At 45.1% G+C, this 21,018-nt stretch overlaps 1 protein-coding gene across 4 annotated transcripts in view; it reads right to left on the reverse strand.

The window, feature by feature from the left end:
* Window positions 1–21,018, reverse strand: part of Ago1 (argonaute RISC component 1) — a 58,123-nt gene that overhangs the window by 33,073 nt on the left and 4,032 nt on the right. For 2 of the 4 annotated variants that reach the window (NM_001191765.2, NM_001317181.1), the window contains exon 1: window positions 1,707–1,934. The exons of 1 other annotated variant lie outside the window; for it this stretch is intronic. In NM_001191765.2, coding sequence (NP_001178694.1) covers window positions 1,707–1,731 — 25 coding nt within the window. In that variant the 5' untranslated portion in view covers window positions 1,732–1,934. Of the gene's footprint in view, window positions 1–1,706; window positions 1,935–21,018 lie in introns of those variants that run through there. One more of the 4 variants, XM_008764025.3, reaches the window with a different exon arrangement.

The raw sequence follows: 21,018 nt of genomic DNA on the forward strand, positions 1-21,018 counted from the left end.
CTGACTCAAAGACTTGGGAGAGTTTTAAGATCAATTCCAGTGGCCTGAAAAACAAAGATACTTCCCAAAAATCTTTGGAAAGTGAACAAAAATCCTGTTGTTATCCCCACACCAAATGGAGGTCGTGAGAGGTAACAGAAAGGATTCCGGGTTCAGATTGTTTTTTTCTACCACAAGGTATGAGCTCCAAGAATGACACAAAAGGTATCCTAAGTCTACAGCCCATCACGAGGACTCCAGTTGCCTCTGGGCAGCCCTGCCCCAGCTTTTTCTCCAATATATGTATTACATGTGTGTGTGTGTGTGTGTGTGTGTGTGTGTGTGTGTGTGTGTGTGTGTGTATTTCCTCTAAATAGGAAAGTCTGGGCTATGATTATCAGGGTCAATGCTACCTCACCTCCAACATTTCTCTCTCTCTCTCTCTCTCTCTCTCTCTCTCTCTCTCTCTCTCTCGTTTTTTTGAGACAGGGTTTCTCTGTGTAGCTTTAGCAGTCCTGGAACTCTTTGTAGACAAGGCTGACCTTGAATTCATTCATCTGCCTGCCTCTGCCTCCCTGGCACTGGGATTAAAGGTGTGTGCCACCAGTATCTGCCTAACAACTTGTTTCTGTCACACAGACAAGCTTGGCAGCTTTGAGTCTAATGACATGCCCCTGCCATGGGAAAGATCCACCAGGAAACAGGAGCCACAGGTCTATATAGACATTATACTGTAACATAAGGAGTTAATTCAAGGAAAAGGACAATATCCTTAGCTCCTGTCTCTCCTCAGTAGTAGTCCAGAAACTTGAAAACCTTGTAGGCCTGGTTTCTCAGTGACCAACACTTTCCTAAGGCCTATCTTCAGGGAGAAGTAGCTATAAAGCATGGCTTTGATCCCCCTCTCTTCTCATGTAGCAGAAAAAGGCACACGGGCAGTTTATCTGGACCCTTTCTTTGGGAAACTGCTACTCCAGGGTTTAAGGACCAAGTATTAGAGACCCTCCCAACCCCCAAGAGAGAAGGCAATTTCCATTCGTACACTGCCATCAGAATCTGAGAGACTGCACCCAGCAGTGCACTCCTTCTCCTAAGCCCAGGGGCACAGGAGGGGTACTCAAACAGCCACGCCCCCACCACATAGGGCAGCCCTTCAGGCTGGTACCTCCGCGCATGCTCCCGCGCCACCACTCAAGTCCCCAGCCAAAGGGGGAAATCCCTGGGCTAAATCCCCACCCACCGCCCCCTGACCCTCACCCCCGCTTCAGGCCCAGCTGGGCGGAGCTCAGAGGCCAGCCCTGGCGCCTACTCCCCAGAGGCATTAGCTTAGCCCAGCCCAGCACGGCCGAGCCCCCGCCCCCCGACAGGCGGTAGTTCCAGGCCCATCTGTGTCGCCCCCCTCCTCTCCTGGACACCTGGAGCCCGCCCCCCTGCCACCTGCCGGGCCTCCCCATAGGCCTCGCCAGACCTCACGGAAGGACTCCCGTGCATTCAGGCCTTTCTACCAGGTTACTTCCCACCCTCAGGACAGTATACTGCTTCCTAGGACAAACAGCTCAGGTCTCAGATCTTCACATGGTTCTCAGCCGGAACTGCACACAACCCCCTTCAAAATGGGCCTCCCATCCCCTGAGAGCCCCTCTCCTCACTCTGGAACCATGCTCTATCCCGCGAGAGCCTCCAGGGCTTTGGAACACATACTGCTCCCGGTTCCCGAGGGCCCTTACCTGCTCCCGAGGGTCCCGCTTCCATCCCATATACCCGTGCGGAGGACAGGCGGCCGGGAGACTGAGGAGTCCAGCGTGAGGGGCCTAGGTACCTCGCACTTGCACTGCTCGGGCTCCCGGGCCGGGCTCGGCTCCCCCCCGAAGCCCGGCCGCTCGCGCTGTCGCCCCCGCAGCCTCCGTTGCCGCCGCCGCGGAGCCTGCAGCAGCTCCCCCTGCTAGCGCCCGAGTAGCTGCCAGTGCGCAGGCGCGACCGATGGGCCCAGGGGGCGGACGGGAACGAGTCAAGCGGGGCGCTCGACGGCAACAAAGGCCAATGGAGAGGGGCGGGGGCGCGGGGACCATGCAGCGGCCCCTGGCGGCCACTTGTGGCCGTGCAGCCTGGCGGGAGGGCTCCAGTGGCGGAACCGTGCAGTGGCGTAAGAGGGGAGGGGCTGGGCGACACCCCTTCCCCGGCTGCAGCCCGGAGCCCTGTCTTTTCCCTAAACAGATCCCTGGTAACCTACCCACAGCCCCCGCCATCAACACAGAGCCTGGCTCCCACCTCATTCCCCGACCCTATTCCCCTCCAACACCCAATCACCCAAGAGCCCTGCCTCCCGCCTCTACCAATCACTCTCATTCTTAAGTCTTGGCCTCCTCTGCTAAGTCAGTCTTTCTGAGTCCCTAGCTGCTGATCTCATTAATGCCACCCTCCCTTCCAGGCTGTGGGGCCAGGCGCTGAGACCACAAATGTGTTAGAGACCTGGCCTATTCTGGACGATGTATCAGTTTCGACAGCAGTGTGGAGACAGCTCTCTATCTGCAGGGAGCACCTGCCTCCACTTCTTCATCTGCAGTGGAGCAGATTTTCTTTTGCTCCTACTAAATCGCTTAATGTGTCAAAATCCAAAGGCTAACTTTCCATTATCTCTCTGCAACATCTGACACTATGTCTCTTAAAAAAAAAAGAAAGAAAGAAAGAAAGAAAGAAAGAAAAAGAAAGAAAAGACTTTCCTTGGCTTTCACATTTTCTTAAGTCTCCTAACGTCTGTCCTGTTCAGCTTTCATCAATGGCTCCTCTTGTTTTGTTCACTGTAGTTCTAACCTGAATTTTATATTCTACTCTCCCCTCTACTCTTCACAGCTTCATGCGCTCTTAAAGCCCAAATATCTATACATAACCATGTGGCAGCTTCGTATTTCCGACTGCTGGACAGCTCCAGTTGGATCTAACACTTCGAATTTAAGTCCAAACCTAACCCTTTCTTTTCCCCTACAAAATACATATATCTGTCCTGTCTCAAGGAACTGCAAATACATGCCAAAAAAATATCGGATCCTGTCCTCCCTTGTCCACTTGCCATTTTCAACTGTGTCTTGATATGCTTACCTTGCTCGTGAAGCACTCTCAAAATTATTGTCATTCTCATAGTTCCTTGTACCCTCTTCATCATAACTTGCCAGAAACATCCTAGCTACTTCCTTGATAGTCTCACAGAACTTTCCCATTTGGTCTGCACTGACAGGGTAATTATAGTGAGACCTGGTTCAAACATCACTCTCTATCTATCTATCTATCTATCTATCTATCTATCTATATTATATAATATGAAATGCTAGGATGAAAGATGCCTTCCACCACACCCAGCTCCTATGTGGCTTCAATGTCCACCTTGCATCAGATGCTATCCAAAGGCCTAGGAGTCTAGGAGACGGACAACGCTCACACCCTACCAGTGAGATGAACTTAGGACACACAGTTTAGCATGCCTAGCTTCCCTTCAGCAGAGTTTATCAAAAAGCAATCATCACAATTACCTGGAGGGCTTGTTAAAACCCTGACTACTGAGCCCTGCCTTCCGAGTGAGTCATAGGCCTTATGCAGAATTAAAGGATGTATGGCTCAGTTGGGTGGGGTGACAACGCCTTTAAACCAGCACTGGGGAGGCAGAGGCAGGCAGATCTCTTGTGAGTTCAAGGCCAGTCTGGTTTACTTAGTGAGTTCTAGCACAGCCAGCACTGCACAGTGAGACTCTGTCTCAAACGAATGAACCAACAAACAGAGTGTGTGTGTGGGGGGGGGGGGGAGATCAACTTTTCAGACGATGCAGATGTGGCTAAGCTAGGGACCACACTAAGGACCAGTGCTCTCCAGGGGTTAAGAAGAAAGCTAGCTCTAGAGCTGGCTTGTCTTGGCTTCAATCCTTACCCTGCCATTCACTAGCAATGTAACATTAGACAAACCATTTCCTTTCTCTGTCTCTTGTTTTTCTCTTGTGTAAAATGCTGGTGCTGTAGTAGCTACATCATTAGCTGTTGTGAACATTTAAAGAATTTAGAACAGGGCCCAAAGGGATGGGAGCACAGGAGCGGCTGCAATCAGTCACTATCTGCCTCCACACAATAAGTTCCTAAAAGATGGATCATATCAGATATGTTTCTGTTAAGCAACTATGTGCCTATGATAATTAGTAAATTTGGGTTTAGCTGAATTAAATAGAGCAAAAAATACAGAAAAAAAAACAAAAACAAAAAAAAAAAAAACAACTTTTAGACACAGCAAAACCTTTCCCTTAGTTAAGACCTTTGCCTGGTTTAAGTGAGTTGGAAGGACAGCATTCCCTAAGAGCCCGAGTCTCCTTCTGTCAAGACTCAGCCTTATGTTTATTTTGAGGAAAGGAACTGGTCACTCTTTTGATCTCGAAAGTGTACAGTGGTGTCACACTCTGGCCCAGCTGTCAGAGCCTCTCCACAGACTGCCCTCACCCTTAGGAGTTCTACTCTCAGCTAGGAAAAGCAGTAAAAGGAAATTCAGATAGCATTTGGTTTTTTCAGGCTGACAAACTCAGGGCCTCTGGTTTTTAATTATTAAATTATATTTTGTTGTGTGTGTTTTCACACCATCGCCACACGTGGAAGTCAGAGGACAATACAGGTCACAGTTATCAACCTCAGGTCATGAAACTCAGCCGTGGGTGCTTCTGCCGCACTGGGTCATCTTGCTGGCCACTCAGTAACTCTTAATATACATTCCTGGAAATCTACTGGCTCACTCTCTTTCCTGTTCAACCCTTGCTTTTTAGTCCACTGCTAACACACAGAGGGCCTCCCATCTGTGTGTGTGTCGGGCTAATCACCTTTCCCCTCACTTCTTAGAACTGAAACAGGAAGAATGACCAAAAAAAAAAACAAAAAACAAAAAACCTGTATCCCCATCTGTACTTTCATCTTCTAAACATTGGAAACACTGTAGAATACAGGCACAGTGGTATATGACCATACTCTCTGTACTCATGAGGCTGAGGAGATGAGCATCTGTTGAGCACAAGAGTTTGCTACTATCTTGGGCAACACAGTGTGAAACCCCTGGGTGGTGGGGAGGGAGGGGGAAGGAGAGGAAGAGAGAGAGAGAGAGAGAGAGAGAGAGAGAGAGAGAGAGAGAAGAAGAAGAAGAAGAAGAAGAAGAAGAAGAAGAAGAAGAAGAAGGAGAACAAAGAAACTATGGTAAGTAAATGGAAAACTTCAAGGAAATGAGTAGTAATTGACTAGTAATAACTAATTAAGAACAATGGCAAGAAATAAATACGGAGATGTTTGTGATTTGTTTTAGAAAGTGCATCTGATCTAATAAGAAGCCATATCAAAAAACTGAGTAAAGGAGAGAGACCAAGTTCCTCAAACTAAAGCAGTAATGGCTGCTGGTCTTGGTACTGCAGCCAAGCTTAAGCATCAGTCCCCCCTCCCCCAAGATCTTTATACTCCAGACGAAGAGAGATACAGACGAACAAAGATACAAGGATAGATTTGAGCTAACTCTACAATTCAGGAAAAACAACACAGATGGTAATTTCAATGAAGCCTTCAGTATAATGACAGAAGCGCATGCATGTGTCATAAGAACTGTAAAATGATCTAATCCAGCCTAGGATAGTCAGGGTAAGTTCCCTAGAGGCAAGGGAGAAATGAGCAGAAATCAACCAGGCAAGAGAGGGAGAAGAGAAAGGTGTTAGCAGAGGGTGCAAAGGTCAGAATCAGCACATATCATAGGAACCATCATGTTACCGATGCTCTAACATAAAACACAAGCAAAGCAGTGAGAATACCCCTTAGCCCCTAGCCCAGGCCAGGGGAGGGGCTGCGACGGCAACAGGAGCTGTCCCTGGTTCTGACACTCAGGCTGGAAATCACAGAACTTTATGGCTTCTGCAACATATCTGCCCCCAAACCCTGAACTCAGCCTGTCAAGATAGGATAATCTAGAAGCTTTGGGAAGGTCACTTCTGGAAAAGAATGGTTAAATCCAGGAACATTTTAGTCTAAGAATGCTAACTCTGCTACTGAAATTTAGGGTCATCCTTCACATCTGACTTCTCAGTAACAGTACCGTGATGTCTCTGAAGGCCCCAGGGCCCAGCATCCCCACCTTTGAAATGCTCCAATCTGAGGAGACTCACAGCACAGATCAGTATATGTTCAATATATGAAAACCACAAGTTGGTTAGGTCAGACACCAGCACAAAGAATTAGTTACCATACCAAAGAATGGGCTATGGCAAAAGGAGACAAGATGGAAATCACTTAAGGTAAGCTGTAGAAAAGCCAGACAAGTCATCTACCCTACAACAGATGCAGATGTACAGCTGTGTTGTATCAAATGAATCCCAAACACAGTAGCCAACGACAGGCTACCTTAACCCTTTAGGAGACGTGAACTAACAACTTAACTTCCTTTCCTGCTTTTCTCTCTCTCTCTCTCTCTCTCTCTCTCTCTCTCTCTCTCTCTCTCTCTCTCTCTTTTCTTTTTTTTGGAGCTGGGGACCAAACCCAGGGCTTGTGCTTGCTAGGCAAGCGCTCTACCACTGAGCTAAATACCCAACCCCCGTTCTCTCTTCTATCCTGACCCATCTCCTCTGCTTTTGCACCAGGGACTGAATCCAAAAGGCTTCCCACTTGCAAGCACTAAAGCACCGATCTGTGTCACAATCTTATAACAATCCAACCCTCAACCTGGAATCTACCTGAGTGCTATCGTGCTGTTGACTGGTGGTAAGGTTAGATGCAAAATGAATTCCTACTATTGTCCATTATTACATGAAGGAAGCTCAGTGGGAAAATATTGACAATAACTATGGCCTCGGAATACTAATGGGACAAGGAAAAGTGCAGTCTACATAAACAGAATCACATAGTTATCAATGACACATAAGAAAGTATGGAATAATTATTATATACCCAATTATTTCAAATACATTGGCATTGATATCAGTATAATACTCTAGAAAGCAATTCGATAACGTTCATCAGTAGTCAATTTTTCTACTCCTTGACTTAAAAGCCCATCTAGTACGTACTGAAACACAAATGTAAGTGTGTGTATAAAGGTAAACATAGGTAAAATCTCAGACCTACTTCATACACGGACATGTGGCCCTGGGAAAACCACAGTACTACCAAAAATATTAATTTGCATAGGTAACAAATATCAAGAGATACAATTGAAAAAATAAAAATACAATAAGGAAAATAGAAACACACTAGAAAATAGATATAGAAGAGTTTTCAAACCATATGGTGACTAAAGAAATTGAGTCAGTAGGCAAGAATACACACACACACACACACACACACACACAATGTTGCAGGGGAGAAGTGTTGGAAAGAATGAGAGATCACTATACAGACATTTGGATAAAAACTGTGTCAAAAAACAGTATAATAGTCCCTACATCCATATAACCATCTTACCCAAGATTGTACAAGAAAGGAATATTGCTGGCCAGTCTCATTCACCACATAAGGTTGCAAAAGAGCGGAAGCCAAGTCTGGTACTGTATTCTGATTTTGGTTTTAAACCAGGGTCCACTAGGTAGCCCAGGTTGGTTCCAAACTTGCGATCTTCCTGACTCATCCTCCAAGAGGTGGGACTACAGATATAACAAAAGCCAAATCACAGCTGAGTTAGCGGCCTACGCCTGTGACACTGGCCCTCAGCAGGCAGAGGCGCGCCTATGCCTGTGACAGCAGCACTTGGCAGGCACAGACAGGATCATAGCAAGTTGATAACAGACTGGTTTAAATAGCAAGTTTTAGGCCAGCCGGGGCTACAAAGCAAGTCCCTGATTATAAAAAATTAAATTAAGTTTAATAGAACTTTATCAAATTTGCTCTAGCCCAAGAATATAAGGGTGATCCAATATTAGGCCATCTATAAATGTCTGGCTCAATGACAACAGGACCCACTCATATAGGAGAATCACATAATAAAATTCAATACCTATTCACAAACAGAAACTAAAAGTCTCTAAGCAAACTAGGAATGTGAGAGATTCTTTTTTTTTTTTTAAAGATTTATTATATATAAGTACACTGTACACACCAGAAGAGGGCATCAGATCCCATTACAGATGGTTGTGAGCCACCATGTGGTTGCTGGGATTTGAACTCAGGACCTCTGGAAGAGCAGTCAGTGCTCTTAACCACTAAGCCATCTCTCCAGCCCGAATGTGAGAGATTCTTAAACAGCATAGTTATCAAAGCCCTATAGCAAATACTCAAGATTAATATCATAGGTAATAAAAAATGAAACACAAATGAAATAAAATTAATATTATACTGCGGAACTTGTCCAAGCCTGCATAACTGGTAAAATCAACTCTCAGATGTTCATCATCTAGATATCAGAATAATAAAATAGAAATTCCTGATTTTTGTTTTGAAACAAGGCTGTTCTTGAATTCATTATAGCCCAGGCTGGCCTTGAAGCAATCCTCCTGTCTCAGTTATTGAAGTGCTAAGATTACTGGTGTGAGCCACCATATCTGAATTAAATGGTTTTTTTTTTTTTTTTCCCGGAGCTGGGGACCGAACCCAGGGCCTTGCGCTTCCTAGGCAAGCGCTCTAACCACTGAGCTAAATCCCCAACCCCAAATGGTTTGTTTTTTAAAGATTTATTTATTTATTTTATGTATATGAGTACACTGTTGCTGTCTTCAGACACACCAGAAGAGGGCATCAGATCCCATTACAGAGGGTTGTGAGCCACCATGTGGTTGCTGGGAATTGAACTCAGGACCTCTAGAAGAACATCCAGTGATGTAAGTCACCTGCTGTACTGTTTGCCTAACATGCACAAAACCCTAGTTACAACACCCGTCTATTCCTAAACCAGTAATCCTAGCACTCAGGAGGCAGAGGCCAAATGATCAGGGATTCAAATCCAGCATGTGCTACATTATACCCTGTCTCCCAAAAAAAGTAAATAAATAAAAGACAGGTACAAGCTCCAGTAGCTCAGGCCTATATTTCTAAGTACTTGAGAAACTGAGGCAGGAAGGTCAGAAATTTAAGACCTGGAAACACAATGATTTCAAGACCACCCTGAGCAATTTAGTGAAACTGTGGCTCAAAAATTATTTAAAAATCTTTAGAAGGGAAGAAGACTGGCAATGTGGCAGAGGACTTGAGGGCGCAGAGCTCTACTGTTTAATATTTCCCCATATTGGGGTGGGGTGGGGTGTGGAGACACCATGAAAGCTGAGGAAGGGTTATCTGGGAAGAGGACTAGCAGAAGTGTCTTAGGTCTCTGTCGCTGCGATACATGCATGGCCAAATGTACCTTGAGGAGGAAAGGGTTTATTTTATCTTAGAGTCCTCACGTGTAGGCATAAATTTTTCCCAACCTACTTTAATAAGGGCTCAACCTCCCCTCTAGCCCACCACCCACCAGAGGTAGTGGAAAAATGAAAGTTATTAGAACACAGGGGAAGTAGATCTGTTTAGAAATAGTTCTTCAGGGCTGGAGAGGTAGCTTAGTGGTTAAGAGCACTGACTGCCCTTTCAGAGGTTCTGAGTTCAAATCCCAGCAACAACATGGTGGCTCACAACCATCTGTAATAAATATATATATATATATATATATGTCATACATATATACATACATATATGTGTACGTATGTATATATATGTGTGTGTATATATATGTGTGTATATATATAAATATACACATATATATATATATATATATATATATATATATATATATATAAATAGTTCTTCAGAGGTAAGTCCAATCTTCATTGGCAGGATATCAGCAGTCCTCTAACAAAACACCAAACATGAATCAGCAGCGGCAGGCCAGTCCACTCGGCAGACACCACACAGGAATCAGCAAGAGCACTTTAATCCAGAACAAACGGTGAGGCTCACCTACCAGCCCGGGTCTACCATGGAAGCAGCAAAAAGCCGCAGGGACCTCCTGAAAAGTTCTTTGGTGAGTTTCTGTCTAGGGCATCACCACAAGTGCAGCTCAGCAACACAATGTCAGGATACGAATACATGCTGCCGTCAGCGAAGACTATCGAGGTGGAGCAGGGCAAACCAATGCCTGAGCTCCCAGTCTGTGGGGTCATGTTTATATTCCTTCTAATGTCACCTGTCCTCTCACGTTTCTGCTGTAGCAAAACATCCTTTCACCTGTGTGCTCCAGAAAAAAACCATCGTCTGACATAACTGACTTCCCAAAAGCAAACGGAAGCTTCCACTTCAGGGAACTTAGGGCAAAAACCTGGAGGCAGAACTGAAGAGAAGCCATGGAACAGTGCTGCTGCCTATTGGGTTGTTTCTCATTATCTTCTTTGCCTGCTTGATTTTTCTCTTCATTTTGGTTTTTCGAGGCACAGTTTCTCTGTGTAACTGGCTATCCTGGACTTACTTTGTAGACCACACTGGCCTTGAACTCCCAGAGATCTGCCTGCCTCTGCCTCTTGAGTGCTGGGATTAAAGGGGTGCGCTATCACACCCAGCAGTGCCCTGCTTTCTTACACCCCAAAGAACCAGCTGCCCATGGAGGGCACAGCCCCACCCCATGAAATGGGCCCCGCCCACAGCAATAGTCAGTCAGGACAATACCTCACTGACTTGCTTACAAGGCCAGCTTGTGGAGCTATTTTCCTCAATTAAAATTCCCCCTTCCCAGATATAGCTAGGTTTGTGTCAGGTTGATAAAAGCCAACCAGCGCAAGGGACGACATAAGTATATAATGTGCACGTGTGACAATCTCATTTTGGGGCCCGAAGAGAAGAGTAAGTGGCTAAGAGCACTGGGTGCTCTTGCAGAGGGCCTGTGTTCAACTCACAACACCTACATGGCCGCTCACCACCCTTAACTCCAGCTCCAGGGGATCCAACACACTCTGCTCTCTGAGGGCACCAAGCACACAGGTGGCGTACAAACATACACGCAGGCCAAACACTTACACACCTAAAATAAGTAAATAAATGAAAATCTCATTATGAAATACATTAGTCTACACAGTTAATACATGCTAATCGAATGTCTCTAGAGGGCCGAAGAGATAAATATGATAAAAGTTTTGTAATGATTACGTAAGAAATAATTATAGAAAATGTATTGAAAAACATTAAGTAAGTGGTGAGGAAAGGAGACAACTCGTCAGTGCATTGTAAACCTGGTTTACAGTCAGGAGAGTAGTAAAGCCCCTTTGTGTTTATGCATTCACGGTGAGACAAGCTTCTTTATTTCCATGTGGATGGAACAGTTGCGACTCCAGGCATCTGCCACTGCGCCTGGCTGACAAACTTATTTTAAAAGGTTTGCAAATGAGGCTCAGGAGATGGCTCAATGGCTAAGAACACTTGCCGCTCTTCCAGGGAACCCAAGTTTGGTTCCCAGCACTGACGTGAGGCAGTTTACAGCTGCCTGTAACTGCATCTCCAGGGCATCCACTGCCCTCTTCTAACATCCCTGGGCACACACGAACAAAAGTAAAACAGAAATGAGCCAGCCACGGTCTGCGATCCAAGTAACTCAGGAAAACCAGTTACGAGTTCAAGGACAGCATGAACCGCGTGAGGGAGTTCCAAACCAGCCTGGGTTGCAAATGGTGAGACTAGTCTGTCAGGAGTCAAAACCAAGAAACCCTAAAATAATGCATATACAATGCAAAACAGTAGATACATAAAGAGTACGGGAGAAAAACTGGTCTACTAGGTATCAAATCTTATTATATAACTGTAGTACTAAGACATGGGGTGGGAGCCTAAAATCACATAAGATGGCTAGTAATACATCAACTATCTCTCGACCATATGAGAAACCTTCCATCCATGAATGCCAGAAAATGCCCACAGAATTGATATCCATACATATTGCTTACACACACATACACGCCCACGATGTGAATGACAGGTTAACCTACACCATGTTAGATAATACGGGAGATAAGGGAGACAACAGATCAAAGTTGAGAAACAGACCTTTTATGAATAAAAGGAATACTGGTGTGGCCGAAATGGCAATGCAGACACCAGGCCCAATATCAGAATCAGGCAACCAACTGTTTATCGATACAGAAATCATTAAATTAGAGCCCTGCCTTACTCCACACACAAAAACCAGAACAATGTGTAAAGAAAAACGTGTAAGGGGGTTGGGATTTAGCTCAGTGGTAGAGCACTTGCCTAGGAAGCGCAAGGCCCAGGGTTCGGTCCCCAGCTCCGGGGGGGGGGGCGGGGGGGGGAAGAAAAACGTGTAAGGCATTGAGGTGAGGAAGAATTCCTAAGCACAGGGAGATACTAACCATTCAAAAAGACAGCAAGAGTCTGGGAAGGTTAAGAGCATTCACTTGCTGTTCTCCAAGGGACAGTTTTCCAGCGCCCATAAGTGCCTACAACTCAAGTCCATGGGATCTGATGCCTCACATACACACACACACAGACTCTCACACACACACACTCACACACTCACACACACATACACACATACACACACACATACACACACACATACACACACACACACACACACACAATTAGAAATAAATATCTTTAAAGTCTTAAAAAAGACTATTAATAGGGGTTGGGGATTTAGCTCAGTGGTAGAGCGCTTGCCTAGCAAGCACAAGGCCCTGGGTTCGGTCCTCAGCTCCGGGGGGAAAAAAAAAGACTATTAATACAACTAAGTTAAAATTTGGAGTTCAAATTTATTAACAAATACCAAAAATAAAGGGAAGACAAGATAAAAATGGAGAACATTTACAATATATTAAATGAACAAATACTGTACGAAGATACATAGATGGACAGACAGGTAGATATAGGTAGGTAGGTAGGTAGATAAAATAGATAGATATTGAGAATTATAGGGACTGGAGAGGTGGCTCAGCAATTAAGAGCAGTCAGTGCTCTTCCAGAGGACCCGGGTTCAATTCCCAGCACCCAAATGGCAGCTCACAACTGTCTGACGCTCCAGTTCCAAGGGATCTGACAGACTCAGACACACAGACATGCAGGCAAAACACCAAATGCACATAAAATTAAAACAAATATTTTTTAAAAAGAATTACAAACCAGTAGAAGGCAACTGTGTTATTTTTAAGGAAGCAAATGACTACAAGTGGCAGTTTCATGAAGAAGGAACCAGGAAGAACGAACGTAGAAAGTTCAAAGGGTTGGGAGGCAGTCTGTGGGTACAGCACCCAAGCATCAAGTCCACAGTTTGGATACCCAGAACCTGTGCAAATGCCTGTAGCCTGGCAGCCACCTGTAATTTCAGTACTTAGAAGGCAAGAGCAGAGACTTTCCAGACCAAACTGGCTGGCGAGCCTAGGCGCATCAGACTCCTGGAGTCCAGGACAGTCAGTGCTCTTCAACACGTGGCCCATTTCTCCAGCCCAATAAACAAAGTACGTCTCTCTTTAGGATACAAATGTCTATATTCAATAAGACAGATCAGTAAAGAGGAGGCCAGAGAGTTCGTTCAGCTGTCAAGATTACTTGTTGATCTTGCAGAAGACCCAGGTTTAGTTCCTAGTAACTGTATATAGTGGGGTCATAATCCTCTGTAACTCCAGTTTGAGGGATCTGATGCCCTCTTCTGACCTCTGGAGGCACCGGACACGCACATGCATGTGAGTAAAACATTCATACACATAAAATAAAAGGTATAAATGTAAGAAGAAAATCAGGAAGCTAGAGGCGTGGCACAGCAGCTGTGAGAGTGATCACTGCCCCGGAAGAGGATCCCAGGTCAGGTTCCAGCACCCACGTCATCGGGGAAGCTCACAGCCACCTGTAACTCCAGCTCCAGGGCATCCAATCCCCTCCTTAGGCCTCTACAGACACCGACATGCGCATCAAACACCCAGAGAGACAAATACATAGACGAATCAAAAATATTGAAAAGCGAGGAAATAGGAAGCTGAAATTCAAGATTATAGTTACAGTGGCAAGAGAGTGGAACCAGACTAGCAATGAATCCACGCGATACTTTAAAAGGTAAAGGCATAAAACGTAACAAAAAAATAATGTTCGCTTTCCTTCTGTCCACTCGGAAAGCAGAATTGTGGTTAATAATACTTACTTTATTTTGCTTTATAATATATGTGAGGTAAATATTCTTTGGCTTGACTTTAGATAACTAAATTGATCTCCCTAAACCTTTATTTTCTGTAAGGGGGAAAAATGGTTCCTATATTTATAGAGTTGATGAAAAAAGACTGCATTTATTAAATAAGACTTCAAGAATGGGAAGAAATTTTAAAGAGAACAGAATAAAAACAGGATTTGTAAAAAGGCATCCACTAGACTCCATCAAACCAACAGAAGATCCACTTCAGGAGAGAAGAGGGGTTTAAAAAAAAAAAAAAAAAAAGCAAGAAGAAACAAAAAGTCTTTCTCAGATTTTTTTCCCCCCAAGTTTGGGCTTCTCTGTGTAAACAGAGCCCTGGCTGTTCCTGGACTCGCTTTGTAGACCAGGCCAGCCTCAAACTTACAAAGGCTGCCTCTGCCTCGAGTGCTAGGATTACAGGCGAGCATCACCATGCCCGGCTTTCTCAGATGTTTCTAATGAAGAAGCGCTCTGCACTCTGCACATTGAGAAGAAGCACGGGTCAAAGAGACGGTAGAACCGATCTAGACTAGTCCTCCACCCGCCCACGGGGTCTTTCCCATCCTCAGGAGCCCACTTTCCAACAGCCTGAGCACTTCAAATTGAAGAGTTTAAGTCACTTGCCTGTCTGTGTCCCTGAGTGGATAGCTTGAGAGAAAGCAACCGAGTTCTGATGGTCCAATGAGAGAACTCATTAGCGTCGGGGGTTGGGGGTGCTGTGGGGGAGAGAGCCTTTCCACACCACATGCCTTTCCCCGGGCTTACATTCCCCACCAGGCATTTGATTGGTGAGCTGGGGGGTGGGAGGCGGGAATGGAGAAATGAGCATGCGCCATCTAGCCCTGCCCTTCCTCCCTAATCACAGCTCTTTGACTGTGTGAGAACCAGTGTTCCTAACAGTGAAGTCTCTTCCTGCTTAATTGCCATTCAGCAGACTTGTATTTAAAATGTATAATGCTTTAATTAGTTGCTTAATAAATTAATTACATTAAATAAAAGCAAGGGGGTTGGAAAGTGGTTGTGTTTGTTGAATGAGCATGAGGACCTGAATTTCATCCACATTACTCACAGGGACACGGGTCTCTTCTTAATCACAACTGATTCCTCAGACTCAGCTAACATACATCAATTTGTCCCAATAAAACAAAGGTTTCACTTCAATGGTGCTGACCCCTTCTTAATCACAGTTGATTCTTTAGCCTCAGCTGATTAGAAACCAGGAGTTTTTTAATATAAAGTACCATAGAAGCAATCGGAGGGAGTATTTCTCCCCTCTGAAACTTCACAAGCCAGGCCTGTCATCTGCGTTTCTTTCTGCATTCTGATCTTCCAAGCTCCCACAGAACAGCCCACTAAGCACTCAACAGGTTTTCCAACTCAAAGTTTCAAAGTCCTTCCAAAATCTCCACATGCCCCACCCCCACCCCACCAAATAAAAGGTCTGTCACAGCAATGTTCTCTGAACCTGGTACCAATTTTCATCCCAGTTTGCTTTCCATTGCTGTGATAAACACTTGGACAAAAAGCAGCTCGGGAAAGGACCAGATCACAATCTACCATTGAAAGAGGGCAAGGCAAGAGCTCAAGAGAGCAGGGCAGGAACCTGGAGGCAGGAACTGATGCAGAAACCATGGAGAAACGCTGCTTAGTGACTTGCTCTCATGGCTTGCTCAGTTTGCGTCCTTACACAACCCAGGGCCACCTGCCCAGAGGTAGGTGACACTGCCCACAGTAGGCTGGTCCCTCCCCCATCGATCATAAATCAAGAAAAGGGCTCCCGAGCATGGTTACAAGTCAATCTGACGGAGGCAATTTCTCCAAGTTCCGTCTTCCCAGACCACACTAGCCTGCGACTAGCCAGCACAGCAGCACTGTACACACGAAGCTATAAAGTAAAAACAAGTCACTAAAATCTTGCTAGTGCAATATCGTGCATGGTCTAGCACACTGTAATGAAGATGAGCACTTTTCAGTTACGTGCAACACCATAGGCAAACATCACAAACATCACATCGAGGGAACGAGTCAAAACCCATAGGCTCCATTTATATATACTTCAAAACAAGCAAAATTCCTACGAGTGCCACCAAGTCAAGACAGCTTGACTATCGTGGGCTGGAGAGATGACTTAGCAGGTAAGAGTGCTTACTGCTCTTACAGAGAAACCAGGATTAGCTCCAAGTGCCCACATGATGGATCATAACTACCTGTAACTCTAGTCTCAAAGAGGATCTGATGACCTTTTTCTGACCTCCACAGGCACATGCATGCACATGGTACACATAAACTCAGGCAGGTACACACACGTACACACACACACACACACACACACACACACACATTAATACATTAAATATTTTATAAGATAATACCTATTCTGGTTTGTTGACAGCTTAGGCTGTCCTTAAACTCGCATGCCACCGTGCAAGCTTATGTGTATGTATGCTCACATATAAATGAATACATGTAATAATTTTTTTTAAGATCTAGGAGTTAGAGTGTGACTCAGTCATTGAGCACTTGCCTACCATGTGTAAAGTCAGCCAGGGGTTCAAACCCAAGTACGGTGAAGAAATTAACACAAAACCTGCAGGCGTCTGTCCGTTGGAATTTGCAGCAAGGGAGTTAGGTATTGTGAGGAAAGCACTCTCTGAGGCTGGAGGGAGAGGATCACGACGGAAGAGATCTAAGGGGTCTCTAGGACAGACCCAGCTAGAGAATCAGATGTAAAGGGAAATGGTGAGATCTGAGATTGGGTGAGGTTGCAAGTGGGCTCCTGCCTGCAGGATGGGAGAGGCCCGAGCACCTGTGTGCACTGGAGAAGGGGTGCGGAGACCAGGAACGTTGGAAATATGAAAGTAAAGTATGTGGTAGAGGAAGACTGTAAAGGAAGTGGAGGGAAAGATTCCACATGAAAGCAAAAAATGGAGAAAGAGAAGAGACTACTTATAGCTCTAACTTAATATTTTTACATCTGTCTACTTAGCTACCTGTGTGTGTGTGTGTGTGTGTGTGTGTGTGTGTGTGTAGGCAGAGGTTAGAGGACAATTTACAAGTTACAGGAACTGGTTCTTTCCTCCCACTATTAGATTCCTGAGCTGCAACTCACTACATAGACCAGGCTGGACTTAACCTTGTGCTGAGCTTTCTACAGATGCTTCCTAGGTACTTGGATTTTTAGTGTGCAACACACCTAGCAAGAAATTCTTTTCTCTCTCTCAGCTTTTAGGGCAACTGGCTGTATCTCTGTCTCCTCCTTACTCTTCCTTTGTCTTCCTTTAAACATCTGTCTCATCTGCATGGACCTTTGAATGGTTTCAATCAGCACTGACACACGGATGTGTCCAGTCCCTTTCTCCTGTCCAAATGACTGGCCCCCAAGTCCACATTGCCTGAAACTAAATTTACCCTCTTCCTCCCTCCCATAAACCTGTTGTTTCCCTATGACCTTCCTCTCAGTGGCACTATTGTTCACCATCTACCCATCCCAGAGGCTGGGATCCTCCTAATGCGTCTACCCACCTCCCTTCCCTTTCTATATCTGCTCAGCCACCAAGGGTTTTTTCTATTTTCTATCTCATCTCTATTCCTTCTAACTGTAGCTCAAGTCCGTTTTTGCTTGCAAAAAATTACAAAAACCTTGACCTTCTCTTAGCAGAATGTTAGCTTCCAGCTGCCACAATATTCTTGCCAGCAAAACTAGCACAGAACAGAATGTGTTTGTATAAGACCTCATCTAAACTCCTTAAAATGCCATTCAAGTCTTGTCCTAAAAAGAATTGATACCTGACTACTGTTGTAAAAATATAAAAAATAAAAGTGCTGTCTTTATCCCCACTAGGTCTATACTGCAGTGCCCCTAAATATCTGCTAGATATCTTAATTCTCAGTCAGCAAAGCCTCTCACCCACTCTGCTCCATACCATATCACACTGCCGAAGGCCTCTCTCTGAGCCTGGCAGCACTCTCTCTACCTATCTAGGTCCCAAGGCAGGTTTCCATGCCAGAAACACATATCCCAATTACGCGACGGTCCAGTGTCTCCAGCTGTCTCACATTTTCCTACATTCAAACCGTCACATAAAAGAACACAACACAATAACTTTTGACCCAATTGATGATATATAATTGCCCACCTAAACATACAAAGTCCAGTACACATCCATCCCTTAAGAACATTCATAACAACCTGTAAATACACAGAGCGGAATCTTAACGTCAGCCTCCATGTTCTCTCCGCCGCAGCTACCCTCTCTGTCTCTCTTGTCTCTCCTCCTTCTGTTCCAGTCTCCTCCTCTTCCTTCAAACTTTTCTCCCACCCATCCGTCCTTCTCATCCAATGACAGGCCTCATTCTATCTTGTACCTGCCTCACCTGTGACATCATCCCCCTTGTCCAACCTTATCACCTCCAACCCTTTAAATGGAAGACTACTAGGCTGAGGTTATAGCTTAGGTGGTACAGTGCTTGAAGAGCATGAGGAGGCCATAAGTTCAATTGTTTGCAGTATGGTTAAAAAAAAAATGGTGATTGTGGGGGACGTATGATTCCAATGTTAAGAGTATATGCTGCTCCTACAGAGAATCTGCGTTCCACTCCCAAGTGCCCTCCTTAGGCCTCTCACAACCCTCCTGTAACTGCAGCTCCAAGGGGATTTTGGAGCCCTCTTCTGGCTTCCAGCATCTATCTGGTAAGAATGCTTAAAGGTCAACTTTCAAGAAGAAGCCAACACCCACCATGCCAGACAATAGAGCTCCTGTGCTAACTGCAGACACCTGAAACTCTGTACCTGGTGATAGTCACCCAACCTGCTCCTAGTAGCCACCATTCCACTCTACTTACAGACTAACTACTTTACGTTCTGCACACAGGTGAGGTTATGCAATGCTTACCTTTCTATGCCCGGCTTGTTTAAAGTATCAACCATCATTCCCAACCACATTGTCAACAAGACAGGATTTCACCCATTTTAAAAAAATCATGTGCATGTCTACATGTGTGTCTGTGCACCAAGTATATGTGTATATTTGTGCACCAAGTGTATGGGTATGTCTGGAGCCCATACTAGTCAGAGAGGAGCAAAGGATCCCCTAGAATTGGAGTTACAGATGACGTGAGCCACTTTGTGGTTGCTGGGAACTGAACCTGGATTTTTCTGGAAGAACAGTCAGTGCTCTTAAACACTGAGCCATCTCTCCAGTCCTCAGCCATTCTTTCCATTTATATGAAGGTTCTCTGACCAAGTCAGCTCAGTCAGTCAACAGGTTCTCCATTACAGGAGCCAGGATTAAAAAGAAAAAAGACAATTAGACAGCACTGTAGCATGACCCCAGCAGGTTCTGAGGCTGAGGTGGGTTTATTATTTCCTAGTCTGCTTCTATGCCATTTAATTACATGCAAATAATAAAGTCAGTTCTAGGTTAAGGAACATGCAAGACAATAAACACAATTAGTCAAGGAACAAGCAAAGTCCTGAGATCACTGTTTCTAGGGGCTTATGCGGATGACCAAGATACCTGAGCCCACTTCCCTGTCCTAGCCCAAAGTCATATTCTTGCCTGAAGCATACTTCTTTGTTCTAGCGTAAAATCAGATTCCTGCCTGAGCTAACTTCCCTGTCCTGGCCCAATGTCAAATTCCTGCCTGGAGTAGCCCTACTTCCTTGTCCTGGTCCAATGTCAAATTCCTGCCAAGTGGCCCCAAAAGCTCTCCACAGTTCTCAGTGAGATCGCTTAGGCTGGACCAGAACTTGTTATGTAGCCCAGGTTGGGCTTAAAAATCATAGCAATCCCTCTGCCTCATAAACTCATCAGTTCTTCTAAGAAGCAGTCCTTGGGCCAATGAGAAAGCTGATGACTTGAGGCTGACTCCTAAGAATCATAGTGGTGGTAAAGGACCCTAGTTCTTACTGAAGTGTAAGAGCTATTAAGAGGCTTGGTCCCATATAAAGTAGGTAGGTTATATGGAGTTCCTGTGAAGAACCCTAAAGGCTTTTGCTAGCTTTACACCTGCCACCTCAGGTCAAGATTAGGCCAAGTACCAGCTTCCTGCCTCGGGTCAAGGCTGGGCCAAGTTCCATTCTCCATCCACAGTTCTTGGGAGGAGCAGGGACATTCTTGAAAAACTGCAGAATGTACTGACTGTCAGTCACCTGACCCTCTGGTCCCAGAGAGTTTGAATGCATATTATATGCTTACTAGCCAATAGATTCAAAAGTCAATATGCTTAGCCAATAAGTAACCTTGCTGATGTAACCTGTACCCCTAAAAAGTACAAAAACTGCTTGTTATGGCCATTCGAGGTCACCTTCTAGTCACTCGCCACGAGGGGCTGATTGAGGGTCAAACCCGACACGCTGGAAAATAAACCTCAAACCTCTTGTGTTTGCATCAAACTCTGTTATTGTGTCTCACTTGGTGGCGGTGGTGGGGTGGGGGGTGGGGGGATGGGTCTCCCTGTAGTTAAGACTCACTTTGAGCCTTACAGTGGAGAGAACCAGCATCTGTAAATTGTCCTAAAAAAATCACAAGGATTAAAGGCGTGTGCCACCAAGCCCAACTCTTCTGGAATTGTTTCTGAAACAGTTTTCTTGCTTGGTAAATTTATAATTGCTTTCTTTTTTCTTTTTGAAAAATACCTCTAATTTAATCTCTTCTCTGTAAGAACTTGCCACTAGCTTCTGGAGAAGACCAGAACAGCGGAAATCAGAGCCAAAAAAGAGGAAAAGGTGGCAGAGGCTCATGCCCCACAGTGGTGTTGTCCAGTCTGTCTCTCCCCTATTTCCTAGCCACACAGAGGGGACTGGAATCATTACTGGCAGAGGTAAGGCCTGTCCCCTCCAATCCTTGTAAATCAGGGAGGGACATTATCATATATACAGATGGTATGGAAGGGAGGCCACCCTTCCGCATCACACAAATAATGAGA

Source organism: Rattus norvegicus, chromosome 5, assembly GCF_036323735.1.
Source record: "Rattus norvegicus strain BN/NHsdMcwi chromosome 5, GRCr8, whole genome shotgun sequence".
Classification (NCBI taxonomy): Eukaryota; Metazoa; Chordata; class Mammalia; order Rodentia; family Muridae; genus Rattus; species Rattus norvegicus.